General features: G+C 44.8%; 1 protein-coding gene across 1 annotated transcript in view; it reads left to right on the top strand.

Annotated features, from left to right (window-relative positions):
- Window positions 1-19,301, top strand: part of MAD2L2 (mitotic arrest deficient 2 like 2) — a 39,269-nt gene extending 19,968 nt beyond the window's left edge. Inside the window, exons 7-9 of the mRNA XM_078642216.1 lie at window positions 3,856-3,929; window positions 17,306-17,398; window positions 18,176-19,301. Of these exons, the coding sequence (XP_078498342.1) occupies window positions 3,856-3,929; window positions 17,306-17,398; window positions 18,176-18,217 (209 nt within the window). The 3' untranslated portion in view covers window positions 18,218-19,301. The remainder of the gene's footprint in view (window positions 1-3,855; window positions 3,930-17,305; window positions 17,399-18,175) is intronic.
- Window positions 19,302-19,635: the final 334 nt, after the last annotated feature.

Genomic DNA, 19,635 nt, shown 5'->3' on the forward strand with positions numbered 1-19,635 from the left:
AGCTGTTTAAAAAAAAAATCAATTGGTTATATTTTTTCTGTGGGGTTGTTCGCGGAATGTAGTACCATCGACTGAAGCAGGCACTTGAAATAAAGCTGTTGTAGGGATGAATCTGGCCCTGTCTCCAACAGACATACTCCCATGTGTCTGGTCCGACCACCATCACAGTCGCCGGTCAGATTTCTGCCCCCCTGATGGCTGGTGGCCTCTCTCGGAAATGGAGCACATATGACTCTCAGGGTTTCCTCACTGCCCTGGCCGGCACCCGCCCAGCCTCTCATCCTTCTAATGACATCGACGGACTAGAACACGACATCGGCTCCTGGTTAGAATCGGCCAGTGACCTGTTTGCTCCTCTCGTCAAATTTCCCCGCACCAGGCATCGGAATTCCCATAGATGGTTCTCTGACGACCTTAAGGCTCAGAAACTAAAAACGCGCCAGCTAGATCGCACCTGGAGACGCGATTACTCCGACTCAGCCAGACAGTCCTACCTGGCCGCGCGAAAAGATTACAAAGCAGCCATCAATTTAGCTAAAATGGAACACTTTTCCAACAGGATCTCTTTGGCGGTCGACAAATCTAAGAAGGTGTTTAGAGTTTTGAACGAGCTAACTACAGATGACAGAACCCTTCCTGTCCAGACCCCCACTCAGGAGGCCTGTGACACCCTTAACTCTTTCTTCTCGGAAAAGATCACAAAAATTAAAGTCTATCCCTCCCGTCCCCCAGTCACATTTACTGGATTTCTCCTCTAATAACTCCTCGACCCTCACCACTTTCCCTGCTTTAGACCCTACTTCCCTAGCGGAACTTGCTACCCACGTGAAATCGGGCTCCCCGAACGACTGTTGTCCACCATCTGTCCTGCAGAGTATCTGCCTTAACCTGCCAGATTGTATCCTACATTTACTTAACAGGTCTCTTAGCAGTGGCATTCTTCCCACTCCTTTCAATCAGGCTATCCTAGTGCCCCTCCTCAAAAAGCCCAGTGCCGACCCCGCAGAGCCGTCGAATTATCGCCCCATTTCCCTCCTCCCATACTTCTCTAAACTAATGGAGGCCCACGTCACCCGGTGCCTATCAAACTTTATTGAATCTTCCTGTCATCTTGAGCCTAATCAGGCCGGCTTCAGACCCGCCCACTCCACAGAGGCCGTCATCCTGGCAGTTCTTGACACACTCAGGAGCTACGCGGACGCGGGGCTCTCTCAAGCCCTCGTCCTTCTTGATTTGTCGGCCGCGTTCGACACGGTGGATCATAACATCCTTCTCCACCGTGTCGGGCAGGCTGGCATTCAAGGTGCTGCTCTTGAGTGGGTCAGGTCCTTCCTCACTGGAAGGACACAGGCGGTCCGCCTGGGTCCCTACACTGCCAAAAAAATCCCCACGTCTTGCGGAGTCCCCCAAGGCTCCTCCCTTTCCCCGCTCTTATTTAATCTATACCTCCGGCCACTTATACAATCTCTTCGGAAATGGGATATCATCGTCTACAATTACGCTGACGATTTACAAATCATCCTCTCACTCAATTCACCACATGCCATCAAAGCATTCCACGCTGCCATGAATCACATCCAACTCTGGATGAACCAGAACCAATTGAAGTTGAACCCCGGTAAAACTGAGCTCCTTCTCCCTGGGCTCAGCACGTCCACTGGGGCCCGCAGTTCTGGCCTCCGGAGCTCGGTTCTCCCCCCGTCCCGGCAAAAACAGTCAAGAGTTCGGGGGTAATCATTGACGCCGAACTCTCCCTCAAAGCCCAAGTCTGAGCGGTAGTCTCATCCTGCATGTACCAACTTAGGAGGAATCGCAAAGTCCGCCATCTTCTTCCCCCTGCGGCACTTACTCAAACCGTCATCTCACTTGTACTCTCTCGTTTGGATTTCTCCAACTCTATTTACTACGGTCTCCCACAATATCTGTTACATCGCCTCCAAGTCGTCCAGAATCAGGCGGCTCGCCTAATTCATGGAATCCCCAGATGGCAATCGGCCAAACCTTTGCTCCACAGCCTTCATTGGCTTCCAATGGACCAAAGGACAACTTTTAAGGTGGCCTGCCTCACTTTCAAAGCCCTCCGCTGCTCTGGCCCCGCGTTCCTCAAATCCCTCATCCGCCCTCACTGCCCAATACGTAACCTCCGATCAGCCTATCATCATCTGCTGGTCACTCCTAAGAGCAAAACTAAGAAATTCGGCGGTCACCGTTTTTCCTACCTAGCTTCCGTGCTCTGGAATCCCCTTCCTCTTTCAATCAAATCCTCTTCTTCCCTTCTGAATTTTAGAAAATTGCTAAAAACTCACCTTTTCCCCTCCCTCAGTTAGACTTCTGCTACTCACGCTCCCCCCTCACTCATTCTGTCTATTAGCGTCAGGAAGCTTCGGCGTCAGCGCGCTTTACAAATTGCACCTAAGATAAGATGAAATGATGTCTGTGTGTGATGGTAGACATTGATTTGTCTTTGATGCATCCATGGTAGTTACTGAATTGGACCTGTGCAAATTGTGGTTACACTGAAGGTAATGTTGCAGTGAAGGCTTCTGCGCCTGTACCCTGTGTTGTATTTGTACAGTCAACGATGCTCGTCCTCTGTAGCTATCAGAACAACATGCTGAAGATCACTTGTGCCTATCCAATCGCATGGATGGGAGTGTTGCCCGCTGGTTTTCAGACAGGAATATTTGCTTCAGTAGTCTTGTGTAATAGTCTTTGTGTAATAGTGTCTGCGGTTTATGATGTGTTTCGGACTCCATCATTATTGCAGAGCCTATTCATAATACTGGGCTTGCCTGTATTTCCTCCTGGTTGAGGATTTGATGCCCTTGAGCCTTAATTGTCCTTTGGAGGCAAATCCTTTTCCCGGTTGGTGTTTGGAAGTCTCAGGTCCATTATTTGCATTCGTTCTGCTCGTCAAATTAGCAGCAATTAAACAATAAATGGGGGAGTAAGAAGTTGTCAAGGTATGTGGCATTTGTCGTGAGGCTCCATCTAGTACAATGATAAGTTGTTTATCTGCTAAATATTGAACATTTTCTACTTTGAGATACAGGATTTGGGACAGTAGTTTTAGTAATTTGTTAAAGAAGGTAGACAAGTGTTAAGCACTGAAGGCTTTTCTTATTATGGACCGTTTGATGGGAGTACCATAGTCTTTGCACACTATTAAAGCACAGCCTGATAGTTACAGCTGGAACAGAGCCAGTCGGTTGGTGCCTGTAATGTTTTGAGTGCTTTTAGAGTAATATTTGGACAGGATGCACAGGTGTAGTGTGATTATTATTATTATTTTTTTGTTAACCTTGAGGTCACCCATTAACTTTTTAATTGACTAGGATGATTTTTGTTTGGGAGAGGACTGAAATGTTTGGTTAACTTAACTTTGCTGGAGTAGCATGGGTTAACTGTGATGTTCACTTTGTTGATTATACTAATTTGTTTTGTTAGTGATAGTAGTTGGAGTGTGCCTTTCATAGTTGGGGGGTGCAAGACATGATGCACAAGGGTTGTTGTGTGGCTTTATATCTGTTCTTCGTGTTTGCTGATGATGCTTTGTCGTAAGAACACTGCGATGACGGGCTAGATTCTCTGATAGGTACTAGATGATCAACATGTCCCTCCAACTCCTGCTATTCCCTCTGTCGACCATGGCCCTAATCTAGACAACAGGTATAGTGAAATGCATACCAAAATGGACCACGCACAAATATTTTTAAGGGAACTGAAGTATGTGACTGAAATTCTTTTCTGATCCCAGGTGAACTCTGTCTACACAAGCTGCTCTACTCTGCATAGAGACTGCACCGGGACAAGGCATTTAAAATTGTTAACATGATTTCCATTCTTTGTTTCTAGGTTGCACTTTCACCTTGTTGGTGCACACACGAGAGGCAGCCACACGCAACATGGAAAAGATTCAGGTCATCAAGGTATGGAGAGCTCGGGCACTCCCAGTCCGTGGTTAAATGTAGGAATAATATAATTCCTCTGAACATCACTCTGTACGTGATTTTCCTGATCAGGACAAGTATTCTTAACCAGTTTAATATTCAGCCCTTCATCGCTCTCTTTTTCTTCGGTGACATGTTAATATAAACACAGCGGTAACTTACACTTCTGAGTAAATTACACATGTAATTGGCTCCTAAAAATCTGAGTAACTTTACCAATTGGGCTATTCACAAAATCTGTGCGTAAAGTTACTAAAAAATGAAGACTTGCACCTCTCCACCCCCTGAAAAAGTGTGAGGAGCCAAACCTACAAGTGTAAGTTAATACTGGGGAAAAAACTGTAGTAGGTCCAGCCCCACACATGGCCACTACTGGTACTGAAGCACATTCCCATAAAAAATAATGGAGGCAAGGACTTAAATGTACACCCCTAGGAAATAAAGTAAATGAAGTTATTTAAAATAATGGTAAAAATGTATTGGTAAAAAATGTAGAAATAATGGATTTTTATTATATAATGATAAAATATTTTAGTCTTTTTTTTAAATGTCATTAAATATAAATCAGTTAGTTTTAATACATTCTAAACCTCACTTTGAATATCTGTTAATGTATAATAACTTTTTTTAACTTTAGATGGGAACCAATTTTTGTATTTAAACTTGGAAATAATTTTAGTTGAATATATTTACATTAATTTTATTTAAATAGTGGTTTGTTATGTCTGTATTTCTGCATTTAAAATAGATATATACAATTAATTTACATTCATATTTAACAGAAAAGTATTTTACAAACTTTTTCCAAGTTTAATAACCTTTTAAAATGTTCCCTATACTTCACCATACAGAGATCTCTGCCCCTCTGTGGAACTCTCGTTTTGGAAAACTACAGGCATTTTTTTGCCTATACTTTACCATGCAGAAATCTCTGCCCTGATTTCGGGCTTTCCATCCGGTAAAGTATAGGTCGAAGTACAAAGGTTTATTAAACTTGGAAAACATTTGTTAAAATATTTTTATGTTACATATTAATGTGAATTATTTATATTTATTTTAAATTTAAAGTCAAAGACATAAGGGGATACAAATTTTATTCATTTAAATATATTAAATTAAATACAAATATTTTATGAAGTTCAAATTCAAAAGTAAATTCCCTCAAATTACATTTTTTTACCACGCATCAATAATTAAGAGATGTATGGAATTATATAAATGTATTTTAATATTTTATTTTTTACATTTTTTAATAATCTTACATTATTTATAAATTCAAAACCGGTTGTTAAGTCTAATTGTTTCATTTTTACACTATTTTTAACATAACATATTTATTTATTTCAACTATTTTAAAATATATAATGTAACATTATTTCCTACTGGTTAGGTCTCGCATACGCAGCGATTGGAAAAATACCTTTTCGAATCGGTTCGCTTTTGGCCCTAAAAACATGCACGCGTTGCATTGCTTTTGATGGCAACGTGTGCATGTTTGCCGATTCCCTTGCGGGAGCCAGCATTGGCACCATGTGTTAGCAAATATTGCTCCTGGTGCTGCTCGCTCCCGGAAGGGAAACGCTTTCACTTCTGCTGAATTTTTTTTTTACATTTAGCTCGAGGGGCGTGCGCTTCTCTTGTTTTTATTCGCCACAATCTGGGTTCTGGATAGGCCTCAGTCTGAGATCGGTGTAGGCCATGTATTTACGAGCCTTTTGTGATGGTGGCATGATGGTGAGGTGTGAGCATACAAAAGAAAGTTAGAGGGTTTGAAGAATGGAGAGAGACAAAGGAGAGGGTAGGCAGCAAGACAATGGCGTGAAAATTCTTGAAGAATCTGCGGCTGGCTCTCACTCCTCTCCTCTCCAGCACCAAGGAAGTTCTTCATTTACATAGAAGAAAGGCGGTACATTATAGAAGGCGTCTGCTCCTTCACTTTAATGGCTCCTTTACCACAAGTGCAACCTCGAATTTATTCAGCATGGCCACCCGGGGGGGTATTATGTTGTGCTTTCTGCTTCATGCCTGTCACTTGTTAAAAATGCCAGCGCTCTGTCATCGGTGCAGGGTGTCTCCCAGTGTGCTCTTGGCACCTGCCACAGACGGGCATCGGCCCTGATTGCTGGCATCGGGAACCCACTCTGGCCCTCGGAGCCCTCTTCTTCCTCCCGCTCCATGTATCCTTGCATTCCTCTCTTTGCCAGCTATAGAGATTAGGCAAAGCCCGTCACTCAGAGGGTTGGGGTGATCGTTATATGTGTTCCTTGCAGCCCTCGCTGTCCTGGGAGCTTCAACCTGACACCGGCCCGGCGGTCCGGCTCTGGGTGCCAATGCGTGCCATTTTCTTTCATACCAGCTCAGATGGGCACCGGCCCAGGCCTGCTCCTACTTGCTGACATTGGGGTGGTATACCTGTTCCTTGCAGGCCTTTCCGTGTCTTGTCGGCCCCAAAGGGTACCAGTGCCGGCCTGCTCTTGCCCGCTGGCACTAGGTGCCCATACCTGCCAGCTCCGGAGGGCCAGCTACATAGACTGTTTGCAACCTGCTATGGCGCTCTCTGGAGTATCCCATTTGTGCCAATTTGTCCAATTTAAAATATGTGAGAGCCTGTAATCACAATGTAAAAGCTTCCAACCGCCTTATTACAGGTGAGTTGTGATGTCTCTAGTCACCCCTAATAAGATAATCACCTAGCTGTTCAAATATAATGACTTATTACAGGTGAGTTGTGACATCCTAATGCCAGCAGCCAAGTTAAAAGGTAGGTTATGGAGTATTGTTGCATAGACAACAGGTTTCACTTTTAGGACCGTACAAGTATTTAGTTATGCAACAGTTGATGTTGTTGCACCAAGGATATTGTGCTACATAACTAAATACTTATAAGGTCCCAAAAGCGAGACCTATTGGCTATGCCAATACTTGTTTTCATTTCAAGTTTTTTCCTCCATTATTTTCTATGAGGGAGGAGGGGTGTTGCAGTACCAGTGGTTGACCTTGTGTGATGCTGCACTTACTCCAGCTCTGAGCTGTAGTAATTTACTACTGTTTTGGATCCCTTTTTAGTTCGCTGTAGTAACTTTAGAAGTGCAGTTTGTGAATTGCAAAGAGCTTATTATTTAGTGAATGGCTGCATTTCCCTCACTAAACCCCTCCTTACTCCTCCCTATACCCCTCCCATTTAGTAGTAAATATAACTCTTTTTCCAGCCAACCAATCCCCCTGCCCCATTACATTTACTACAGAGTACTAAAATTACATGTGTGAGGATCTCCCCATGGAAATGATAGGAGAGGTGGGATGGAGATTTACACTCTTAGGCATGTGAATAGCATTTTGTAGTACATTAGTAGTCGTACTAAACTTGATACAAAATGCAGTTTTCGAATAGGCCCCAGGTTTTTTTTACAGCACATAATCTAATTTGACTTTCACTTACATCAGTTATGCCTATATGTATTTTTTCCTTAAGACATTTCTCTACCACCACCACCAGGGGTCAAAAACTATTTTTTATGCAAATGTGATACTATTATTTAAGTGTCTTAAGATGATTGTAACTGCCAGCTACAGTCTGTGACCTTTTACTATTAATATATATTCATCAGGATGTGCACACTGATACATCCTTTGGGAATGAAAATGTTGGAAGAGAAACCACCATTTGTGTTAACAGACTGGTTACAACCTACGTCTCGCAATGTTCACTCAATATTTCTACTCGGTGAGCTCAGACACATTTTAACGTGCATCTTTAGTCCATGCATTACAACAAGTTCTCTGGTATTCCACACATTAATACCTCTCATTAAGTTTGTACGGAGAAGACCAAAATACATTCCCTGGATATCTGGTCCTTTAATCAACATTCTTATTTCTGTGGCATTTGTTGAGCCCTGCATCAGCAGAGGAAAGGGGAAAAGAATAGTTACACATTTAGGGAATCTATCAAAACTTTCTTTTTAGCCTATTCATAACTTCTGTATCAATCATCTGTCTGGCTAATATGCACAATGGTAACTTACTTCATCTTCAGTTCTACAGGATTTACCATAGATTTAACTTGGTTCTTTGGTCACCCTTCATAAAACCAGAGTATTCTAAATTACAGAACCACTTACATTGTTGTGATCGCTTTTGGCCACCATAAGTGTGGCAGGGTATGCTCAGACGTGAGTCCCTTGCTCACTTTGCCAATGGATTCAAGCAAGCCGGGCTGAAGACGGCTGGAATGCCAGAAACCGGTCCTTGGAAGCTTGTTTCCGGTCCAGGGAAGACATGGCTTGGCAGTTCGGGCTGTACTGTTCCCATGAGGCACAGGGTCAGACTGATTTGCATATAGCCATGTCTGAACTGGGGTGGCAGAGTGGGCAAAAGAACGGTGATGGATTAAACCCAGATCTTTTGACTGGGTGTGAGTGTTTGATTGATTCAGATGCTCCGTCCATCACCACCCCCTTTTGTACCGCTTGTTGTGATCTAATGCCATATCCCTATGGAGATATCTTGCACATACCATTGTTTATGTTCATTTCTATTTTTGTTCACATATCATGTTTGCACCAAATTGACACACCTCTCTCCACATAAAAATAATGAGAGGCTTGTAATATGGCATCCATTTATTTGTTTGCTCTCTTCCTCTGTCTTTTCGTACTTCAGTTCTAATAGCTTCTTGCGTTAGGTCACGCTTATTACTCTTATTAAAAAGCCAGCCAAACCAGTTAGTCAATTATACTAAAAATAACTGATTGGCCGCAATCAATAGATTCATTTTTCATCTACAAAGTGCACCCTTTAGTCACTGCTCTTGTCTCATTGTTTTTCTCGTGCATGTATAAACTCTCAGCTCGAAGCGCTACCTCACAATCCAGGCAAAAGTGTGTACGCTAAAGAAGCACTAACTATCCCATCTGGCCCGTCTCATTCCTAGCTTCTTCTCAGTATGATCCTCTTCTGCTTTTTCCAGGAGCACAATATTAGCAAAGGATCATTAACCACAGAAACGTTTATGTATTTCTGCAAGAATTACAGCAGTGGTCAAGTGACACATTGTTTGGCACACATAAAAATAATTGGATATTGATTGTTTTCTACCATGTTGAAAACAGTTATTACTCATTTTAAGGACCACTGTCTCAGATTAGTAATGGTCTAGAAACACCAGGGCATTATCTTCATAATGCTATATAAGACCCTTCCATTCTCATATAACCACCTGTTGTGCACAGTAAACATAACAATAGCCTCCGCAGATATCAGTAAATTCTTGACTTTCAATCGGATATAGTTTTCTGGTTACTGTTTATATGCAGGATTTGTGAAGTGAGCAGAAGCAGTTGAAACAGATATTTGTCAACTGTCAATCTGTGTAATAGCATTACTTTTCTAATGACTGTGGATAGCAACACCTACCTCTTGCATAGCATACTGTGTGCATGAAGGCGCCCATGTCTCCCTGGTCTTATTTGTGTCCACTGCACGGCGAACACGCATGTGCCTGTGTCCTGAGTGACTCAACTGTGTGTAATAGCTAGTATTCTGCCTTTTTGTGTACCAGCTCACATGCTAAACCAGTGTGGGCATTGGGGCCTAGTCCTGGCCTTTGACGCTGAGGTCAGTTTGCACATTGAGGACCTGTCCTGGCCTTTGATGCTGACATCGTAAGCTTGTTTTGAGATACAGAGGATCGTACCAATCAGACCCTCTTTTGACATGGAAGAACTGTGCATGTCCTGGGTTGATAAAATTTGGCAGTGATGGCAGCATACTCCTTTAAAAAAAAATAGTTTCAACAAACCTTTTTTCTCTAATTCAAAAGGAGTGTGTTGCCTACGGGCTCCACTCATGTAAAGTTCTGCTTGTTTGAGATGCCCAAACCTTTGTACTGATATCCTGTGTCTGTGTTGTGTTGGCATACATGGTAGCAGGACTCTGAATGTGAGTGTAATGTTGCAGAGATTGGTGGGAACTATTTTGGATTGCACCTGCTTCTAAGTGGCACAAAATGGAGGTTGTAGTACAGTCTTCCATGTCAGTGGACGTTTATTGCCTGCATTCCTGCGCTGGAAGGTGTAACTCTAGATAATAGCCTTTTAGTAGGAGGATATAAAATTGATCTTGTATTTCAGACTGGTTCCTTACGGAGCCCCAGGTGGGCAGAAATCTGTATTGGATTCTAGCTAGTCCAGGCTCTGCAAGACTCTACTGGTGACTTGCTTGTTGCCACCACTGGTATTGGCACAAAGAGATCCTTTCTCTTAAACCCAGCCTTACCTCAGGCATAAGAGATCTGTTGGTGAGGAGTTGACCATGTTTAGTGTACTGTCCGTTCTTCTGAGAACCTGGAACCTCTAGATAAACACCTGCTGTAGTTCATTTGGCAGCACTCAAAGTAAACCCTAAATAGTTGTTGACCCTGTGTTCTGCCTGCCGATGGAGGACTGCTTATAGAATTACAACCTCTGTTGGATAGTAGTCATCATTAGGTGTTCAGTCTGAATTGAGGCGGGTGGATGGATGGAATGAAATGAAATTAACGAATGGCGCTAGGTGTCACTGTGGTCGCTTGACAATGCCTTAAGTTGAAGTATACCTAGACCATGTGTACTCGCAAATATTTTCCATGGGGCCACAAAGTATGCTATGTGGTGAGACTGAGGGCCAGCACAGTAGGAGTAGGAATTTGTACTTAAGGTGGGTTTAGGATAAGAAAATCTTATGCATGTTATGGTCAGTGAGTAATGGCGTTATTTTGAGGGTTTCATTCAATACTGCCCTTGTATCTTGTAGCCCCTGGTATCTAGAAGAATCCTAGATTTGACAATTCTATTTTATGTTGTATCCTAATAGCTATCCCTCTACTGCCCCTTGTGGTAAGCCTTCTATCGCTACCATGAGAGGGTCAAGTGTAAAAAGAAAGTAACTTGATTATCGAATTGGAATGAAATCTAATTACTCAATGTGAAATCAGAAAACCTGGGGTCAGTCCTGGCTTTCACACTTGACAAAATAGTGTGATTCCGGTTAATTGTCTAATTTCACTTTGCCTTTAATAAACCACAATCTTGTTCCATGTATATAGGAACCCTGGCCATCCAGAGGGTGTACATAAAAACTGACTTGCCTCCAAGTTCACTATTGACATTGTTGTCAGGTAGGGAGGTGGCATGAATTTTCAAAATACTTCTAAATACACTGACCTAATCTGATGTACACTTCTGCATGTTACTGAAGTACACGTTTTTGAATTCTGAAGAGACTTTATCATATATTTACACGTTTGTTGCAAGATGTCGTAAAATATGAATGTGTTCCTAAAGTTAAGTTGTGCAGGACACCTTATTTGCTTCTTTTCTTTTACTTCAGTTAGCATGTAAATAACCCCTAGCCTGTTTATTTAACATATTTCTGAATGTTAGGGCTATTTTTGTTAGGGCTCAACTAGGGATCGCATGTAAAGATTAGGAGGGTCTTATGCAGCCCCAGACATATTTTTTTTGAGTATCACGGACCTAGACCATTGACGTTTTTGGTATCCTAGGTAGTTCTCATCTAGATCTTTTTACTGCTTCTTCATGGCATCTTGTATTGACCACTCTTATCTACCACTCATGATACCTTGGGCGCTCTCAAAGCAACTGTCTGCTTAATTCATTGCTAAAGGGTAGTTTAGGGTGCATACAGGGATCGCTCTTCTGACCAGTCAAAGCTCACAGTACTTTATTTCAATTAATTTCAAACAATTGGAATAAAAAGCAAAGAAGAACTATGGGCCACATGCATCAATGTAGGATTTTGCATTTCCTAAATAGCGAAAATTAAGGAATCGCAATTTAGGAATTGCAAAATCCTATGCATCAAGAAATCCTAAAAGTTTTTAGGATTTCTTAATTTTCGGAAATTGCGATTCCTTAATTGCGAATCGCAATTAAGGAATGGCATTACATTGATTCCTATGGGCCTAGAGGCCCATAGGAATCAATGCCTTTTTGCGAATTTTTTTTGCAAATGACATTTTGTTGATGCATTGCAAGGCTGCTGAGGGGGGTCCAAAGGACCCCCCCTGCACCCTTGAAATGTTTGTTTTAGTGCAAGTTTCACACTCACATGTCCAAAGGACATGTGTGTGTGTAACATGACACTTTCCAAAATGCATTTTTGTGCTTTTTTTCAGAATTTCGCAATTTAACACAAGGGTCAACCTCGTGTTAATTTGCACTTCCTATTTCAAAATTCGCATTTTTAAAAAAATTCATGCATTGCATTTAAGGAATCGCACAAATGCGATTCCTTAAATCCAATCGCATTTTTAGGAATTGCAAAAAAATGCGGATTTTCAAAAATTGTTTCATGCATCCCAAAAACTTATTTAGGAAGCGCAAACGGCCGAATTTACCGATTCGCACCGTTTGCACTTCCTAAATAGGTTGATGCATGTGGCCCTATGTCTTTTTGTCATAACTGGGCTCTTTTTGCAAACATTGTGCAAAAACAAAGATTTCCATGTTATAATGTTTGAGTTTGACTTGAAGGGAACTGGATACTTGATCTGAGCTGACATAATCAATCAATCAATCAATCAAAGCATTTATATAGCGCACTACTCACCCGGAGGGTCTCAATGCGCTAGGGGAGGGGGGGTCCGCTACTGCTCGAACAGCCAGGTCTTGAGCTGCTTCCTGAAGGCAAGGTGGTCCTGGGTCAGGCGGATGTGGGTCGGGAGGGAGTTCCAAGTCTTGGCGGCCAGGTAGGAGAAGGACCTTCCTCCTGTGGTGGCTCTTCGGATGCGGGGCGAGGGCGTGGCCGGTCGATCGAAGCTGACGTGTGGGGGCGTAGAAGTTGAGGCGGCTGTTGAGGTATCCTGGGCGTTGGTTGTGTAGGGCTTTGTGTGCGTGGGTGAGGAGACGGAAGGTGATTCTCTTGTTGACCGGGAGCCAGTGCAGATCTCTCAGGTGTCCGGAGATGTGGCTGCGTCGGGGGATGTCCAGGATGAGTCGTGCAGAGGCGTTCTGAATCCGCTGGAGTCTCTTCTGGAGTTTGGCGGTGGTTCCGGCGTAGAGGGAGTTGCCGTAGTCCAGACGGCTGGTGACGAGGGCCTGGGTGACCGTCTTCCTGGTCTCGGTGGGGATCCACCGGAAGATCTTACGTAGCATGCGCAGGATGCTGAAGCACGACGAGGAGACGGCGTTGACTTGTCTGGCCATGGAGAGGGAGGAGTCCAGGATGAAGCCCAGGTTGCGTGCGTGGTCTGTTGGTTTGGGTGCGTTGCCCAGGGCGGGGGGCCACCAGGAGTCTTCCCAGGCGGAGGGTGAAGATCCCAGGATGAGGACTTCCGTCTTGTCCGAATTCAGTTTCAGGCGGCTGTTCATCATCCACTTGGCTACGTCTGTCATCCCTTCGTGTAGGTTGGCTCTGGCGGTGGCGGGGTCGTTGGTGAGGGAGAGGATCAGCTGGGTGTCGTCGGCGTTGGAGATGATGTTGAGGTTGTGTTGGCGTGCGATGGCTGCGAGGGGGCTCATGTAGACGTTGAAGAGGGTTGAGCTGAGCGAGGAGCCTTGGGGAACGCCGCAGATGACTTCGGTGGCTTCTGATCTGAACGGGGGGAGGCGGACTCTCTGTGTCCTTCCGGCGAGGAACGAGATGATCCATTCCAGTGCCTTCTCCTGGATTCCGACGTTGCTGAGGCGCCGCACTAGGGTACGGTGGCAGACAGTGTCGAAGGCCGCGGAGAGGTCTAGGAGGATGAGGGCCGCTGTTTCTCCGTTGTCGAGCAGGGCTCGGATGTCATCGGTGGCTGCGATCAGGGCGGTCTCGGTGCTGTGGTTGGCCCGGAAGCCAGACTGCGAGAGGTCGAGGGATCCGTTCGTCTCGAGGAAGGCGGCCAGCTGCTTGTTGACGGTCTTCTCGATGACTTTTGCAGGAAACGGGAGCAGCGAGATGGGGCAGTAGTTCTTGAGGTCGGTGGGGTCGGCTGATGGCTTCTTTAGTAGAGCGCTGAGTTCGGCGTGCTTCCAGCTCTCCGGGAAGGTAGCGGTGTTGAAGGAGGTGTTGATGATGTCCCGCAGGTGGGGTGCGATGACAGCGTCGGCCTTGTTGAAGACGTGGTGAAGGCAGGGGTCGGTCAGAGATCCAGAGTGGATGGAGTTCATCGTGCGGATGGTGTCTTCGGTGCTGATCGGGGTCCAGGCGCGGAGGGTGGTGGTGGGGTGCGGTGGTTCAGTCGTGGCGTGCGTCGGTTGAGTGCTGAAGCTGTTGTGTATGTCCGCGATCTTGTTGTGGAAGTAGGAGGCGAGGGAGTTGCAGAGGTCTTGCGAAGGGGTGATGTCGTTGTTTCCGGTGTTGGGGTTGGAGAGCTCTTTAACGATGTTGAAGAGTTCCTTGCTGTTGTGTGCGTTGTTGTCCAGTCGTTCCTTGAATGCAGTTTTCTTGGTGGCGTGGATCAGTTGGTGGTGTTTTCGGGTGGCGAGCTTGAGGGCAGTCATGTTGTTCGGTGTTGGGTCTCTGCGCCAGGCTTTCTCGAGTGCTCGGCAGATCTTCTTGGAGCTCTTGAGTTCGTCGGTGAACCATGGGGCTTTCTTGCTGCCAGGTCTGCTAGGCGGGGTCTTCAGAGGGGCGAGGTCGTCTGCGCTGTTGCTGATCCACTTCGTGAGGTTGGTGGCCGCCTGGCTTGGGTTAGTTGCGCTGGTGGGAGGGTTCATGCTCAGGGAGGTCGCGAGCTGGTCGGCTGTAATCTTGTTCCAGCTTCTGCGTGCAACCTGTTGTTGGTGGTGGTGGAGCGTGGTGCTTCTGAAGCTGAAGTGGATGCAGCTGTGGTCCGTCCAGTGGAGTCCGGTGGCGTGGCTGAAGGTGATGTCCTTGCTGGATGAGAACACGGGGTCGAGTGTGTGTCCGGCGTAGTGAGTGGGGGTGGTCACCAGCTGCTTGAGACCGAGGTTGGCGAGGTTGTCCAGCAGGGTGGTGGTGTTGCGGTCGTTGTTGTTCTCCAGGTGGAAGTTGAGGTCCCCGAGGAGGAAGTAGTCAGTGGAGAGGAGGGCGTGCGGGCTGATGAAGTCGGCGATGTCTTCGCTGAATTGTGTGCGTGGTCCTGGGGGTCTGTAGATGAGGGTGCCTCTGAGGGTGGTCTTGGGGTTGATGTGGATCTGGAAGTGCAGGTGTTCGGCGGGTGTGAGGGTGTCGTCGGTGTTGGTCGTGATGCGGATGGTGTTCCTGTGGATGATGGCGATGCCTCCTCCTGTCTGGTTGACGCGGTCCCTCCGGATGATCTTGTAGCCGTCCGGGATGGCGATGGCGATGTCGGGTGCTGAGGAGGCGTTCATTCAGGTTTCCGTGAGGAAGGCGACGTCTGGGGCTGTGGTGTCGAGCAGGTTCCAGAGCTCGACGGCGTGTCTGTGGATGGAGCGGGTGTTGAGCAGGATGCACTTGAGGTGGTTGCTGCTCGGCTTGGTCTGTGCTGGTGTAGTGCAGGTCCGGATGCAGGTGAACTTGCAGGAGTGGCAGCAGAAGGGTCCGTGGGTGCGTCTCGGGGTGTCTCGATAGCAGCCCGGGATTCGGCCGGCGTTGAGTGCGTAGAGTTCGGTGGCGTCGTAGGTCCGGCGGGTGGGCTGGTGTCTTTCTGTTGTCCACTCATCCTCCATGTGGCTCCAGGACGGACATCCAACTAGGACTGCAGCAGTGCAGAGTTGCAAAGACCGCGTGCAAGCTGGCTGATCATCTCTTCTGCAGTGTTTTCAGAGGCGCAGTTAAGAAAGTAGTGAGGGGAAAAATAAGGTTCATATTTGCTAATGTTAAAATAAAGTAAATCTAAGAAACATTTCAATCACAAAAGTAAAATGAAAACTAATCAGGAAATCCTCGAACCTTTCAAATGTGCATCACTGTCATTGAGGAATGCTCCATAGTTGAGTAGAAATTCAAAGAAAACTCCAGTTGTCGTCCAAGGTAATGTCCCAAATTCATAGCAAATGTACCCGCCCTTCAAGCTGTTCTTGGACAATGGCCAAGGTCTCCACTGATCTCACTGGCCTCCCACTAGGGTCGAAATCACTCTGAAAGTCCTGCATCTTAGTTCTTTGCACCTATTCTGCATAACATAGTTTGGGTTTGGAGAATTTTTCTTCTTCTTCTCTCAAAACACTGTCATTTCTCACTCAGTTATTTTCTACACCATAATCCTCTTGTAACGTGCTACCAGGAACTTAGCCAGCCCAACACCTGAACAGTTAAGGGAGCACTCTTCTTTCTGGACGCACTATATGAAGTCCCTAGAATACAAAGCATGAGAGTCGCCTCCCTTGATCTGTACCAACACAATGTATACTCTAGGCCACAGTGGACCAATGCCACGCTTAACACATTTTGTCTCTAGAACGGTTATTGGACACGTTCTACTGCAGCTGTTCTTCACCCTTTGACGTCTATGTCCCCCCACTGAATCACTCACTGCAGGATTCCAGGGAACCTCACAAAAATGCAAGAACAAGTATGCATCAAACAAATACACTAATTGCAAACTATTTTATTCACTCCGTAACAAAAAAATGCACATATCAAAATTCTAATGAAAAGGTTGGACTTTTTCGAAATGTAGTTTTTTCTAACAAATACAACAATATGCTGGACTTCAAATCAAGATAACGATGAGAAAATTTGGTTAAAAACCTTGAAGTTTGTTTTTTATGTACTTCAGTTATCTGTACATTCAAGTGGATCATTACATACGTTTTCATTGGAAGAGGTCAACCTGGGGCAGATTAGAACCTCCAGTCTGTATTTTGCCTTCAAATTTTCCTAAGTGAACTTTGGACTTACTTGGCAAATTGAATATTGCCCTTAAGTCATTCAAACCAGTCTATTTTATATACTCCTGAGCGGAGTGTATGGTAGGTCTGAAATGGGTATTGGAAACTCCTATAACATTTCTGCCATATTTGAAAATGTCACATTTTAAGGCTTGCTATATTTATTTATTCCCCCACACCCTAAACACACTTACTTTCTTATCAAGCATGTTTTCCTCCAGCAACTGTAGTTTAAACATGCTCCTTAATCTGTTCTTGTCTGCGTACATTATACATTGATCCTGGTAGTCAAGACCACCTAAAGATGAATTCACGTATTATTGGCTTTTTCTACCTGCCTTACATGTGTGGCCAAAGCAAACCCATATTTTATCTTCCTTGGAATGTTTGGCTAGAAGAGACCATTCCTATGTGCACATTTCTAAACCCTTGCTCTCCTTTTCTTGTGTCTGATGCTCTTGTGAAGGTGTTGATGTCCCTTGTTATCCTTCTCTTTAATGTGTGGATCGTGGAGCCTTCTCCAATGCTGACTGTGCTTAATATTCCTGTTTGCAGGATTTCCCATGGATCCTTGCTGACGAGCAGGATGTTCATATGCAGGAACCCAGGCTCATCCCCCTGAAGACCATGACTTCAGACATACTGAGGGTGAGCACCAACCTCCACTTAACTATCTGGTGTGATACATAGGACTGCTTTACTAGTGTGAAGACACCACTCCCCCCATGCCACTATGAACCTGATCGACCAATAGTCATACCATGCTAGTGAAGGCATTGACGACATTGGTTGGTTCCGGTCCAATGCTCATGATTCTTCATGTCGATTCAATGGCGGGGGTGATCACTGATTATTTAAGGTTCAGATTGGATTGTAGCTGCTGAATGACCAAGGAACTGGAGGTATTCTGGTTAGTGCAGGTTCAGGTTACTTGAAGAATTAAGGTGAGCATCTATTTTCAGAAGAGATCATGAGGACTACTGGTTCAGAAAGTTGGTTATTTCTGTGCATGTCCGGACTCGTGTGGGATAAAGTTTACACAGTTCTGGGATATGTAACGGTTGCTGTATAACCAAGGCTCCAGAAAGATCTTGTTCAGAGAGAGGGAAGTAGCTCATGATCAATATGTGATTATGGATCACAGTGCAAGTCTAGACTTGGCACGGATTGACGTTGGTTTCTCTGTGAGACTTCCGAGTAGGTTTGTGATCAGTGGAGCCCTGTGGTACGGATCCTAGTCAGTTTAAAGCTCGAGCGGGATGCTTATCGTCTGTTTAATGGTTTGTTTATGAGGGTGCTTGTGGTTCCGGGTTTCATTTTGACTGTCTCCATTACCTAATGTGCTTATTACTCGCGCCTGTCTTAGCTAGGGATGGTGTCATTTTGCTGGCTCGTTGTACAATTCTCTTTTTATTTCTATAATAGATGCAGCTCTACGTAGAGGAACGAGCCCAGAAGACTGTTTAACTTCCGTTTCCTGCTGCAACGTTTTCCAGATAATGATTGCCTAGCTTTCCCTTTGAGGCTGCTTGGGTCTCAAATTTTTTATTGACCCTTGGACACTCTGTACCACTTGCTCTAGGAGTCTGGGTTCACTGTCCTGCACAGTAGCCTCTTCCAGTGAGAGCCCTTGCACCAACCAGTGCTAGCTTTTACTGGTGCCAGTGCAAGGCTGCACAGCTCCCAGTCCGAGGCGCTTCGCCTGTCGATTCAAACCTCTACATCTCCCAATTCCAGGCACAGCTTCTAAGCGCTCTTCATCAATGGAAAATGTTCACCTGGTACATTACAATAATGGTTGGTGTGGGTGGAAATTCAGTTGTAATTAATTGGAGAAGTTATCTGACCTCCTGGGTCAAAAATACATCTTCAAGATTGGGGTGCTCGTGTGTTTTTTTTTTTAAATGAAAAGTTAAACCTTAGAGTGCACCAATAGTGCACCTCTTTGAGAACATGATGCACTTATGATTCTTTATTGGAGCGGATTACAACCTGATGAGCATCTATGGTTCATTTCTTAGATGGCAGGGTGTACTAAAAGTGCATTACTGTGCCACGGGATGGCTGTTTAGATCTCATTTCTTGTTGTATGAGGTGCACTAATGGCACTTTATTGCACAGAGGGGTTTTAGCCCATGAGGTACATCTCTTGTTTATTCCTTGGCATGAGTTACCTTCAGAAGGGTAAAGCGAATTCTGTCCTTTTTTTCATCCTGACATTTCCCATTCTTAAAGTATTATGCTGAACAATGAATTGTTTGTTTTTAAGACTTTTTCAAATTAAACCTGCATTGTGTTTTTTTAGTAAGCATAATTTGCTTCAGTGACAGACTCTGTGTAAAGTTTTCTAACATTATTAGATCTGCAGTCAGATCCCTTGGACATCGCTGCTACTTAGGCTCCCTAGAGCCTGTTTTGTTGTGTCACTGTCACAAATCATGTCCATATTTCCAAAACCCCCCTGGAGCTGTGGGCAGTTATTGCTGATCTTGTATGCCTTGTGATATAACTGATCATGATTAGCAATAAAAACATACATTGTTTTTGGGGATCTCGGCCTCTAAAATACTTCTGTGTACGAAGAAGTAATTATGTTAAAAAATTGAGTACTATAGCCAGCTGTAGAGGGCTTGCCCTGTTGTTAAAGGCCCTGAACCCAAGGGAAGGTCCTATATTGAGGAGCGGGCCTTTAACAACCGTTAGAGTCCAAAGCAGAATGACTATAAGGATATTAGAATATTCCACCCACTGAGGGTAGAATGTTCTAAATTAAGAAACAGAAAGATAAATATTGGAATGTTAGAGACCATTATACGCCTTGAGCTACTTCACTGTCTTCAATGGACCTCCCCACATTCCAAAGTTCAAATATAATTTATTACATT

The sequence above is a fragment of the Lissotriton helveticus genome, chromosome 5_1 (genome assembly GCF_964261635.1).
Source record: "Lissotriton helveticus chromosome 5_1, aLisHel1.1, whole genome shotgun sequence".
Lineage (NCBI taxonomy): Eukaryota > Metazoa > Chordata > Amphibia > Caudata > Salamandridae > Lissotriton > Lissotriton helveticus.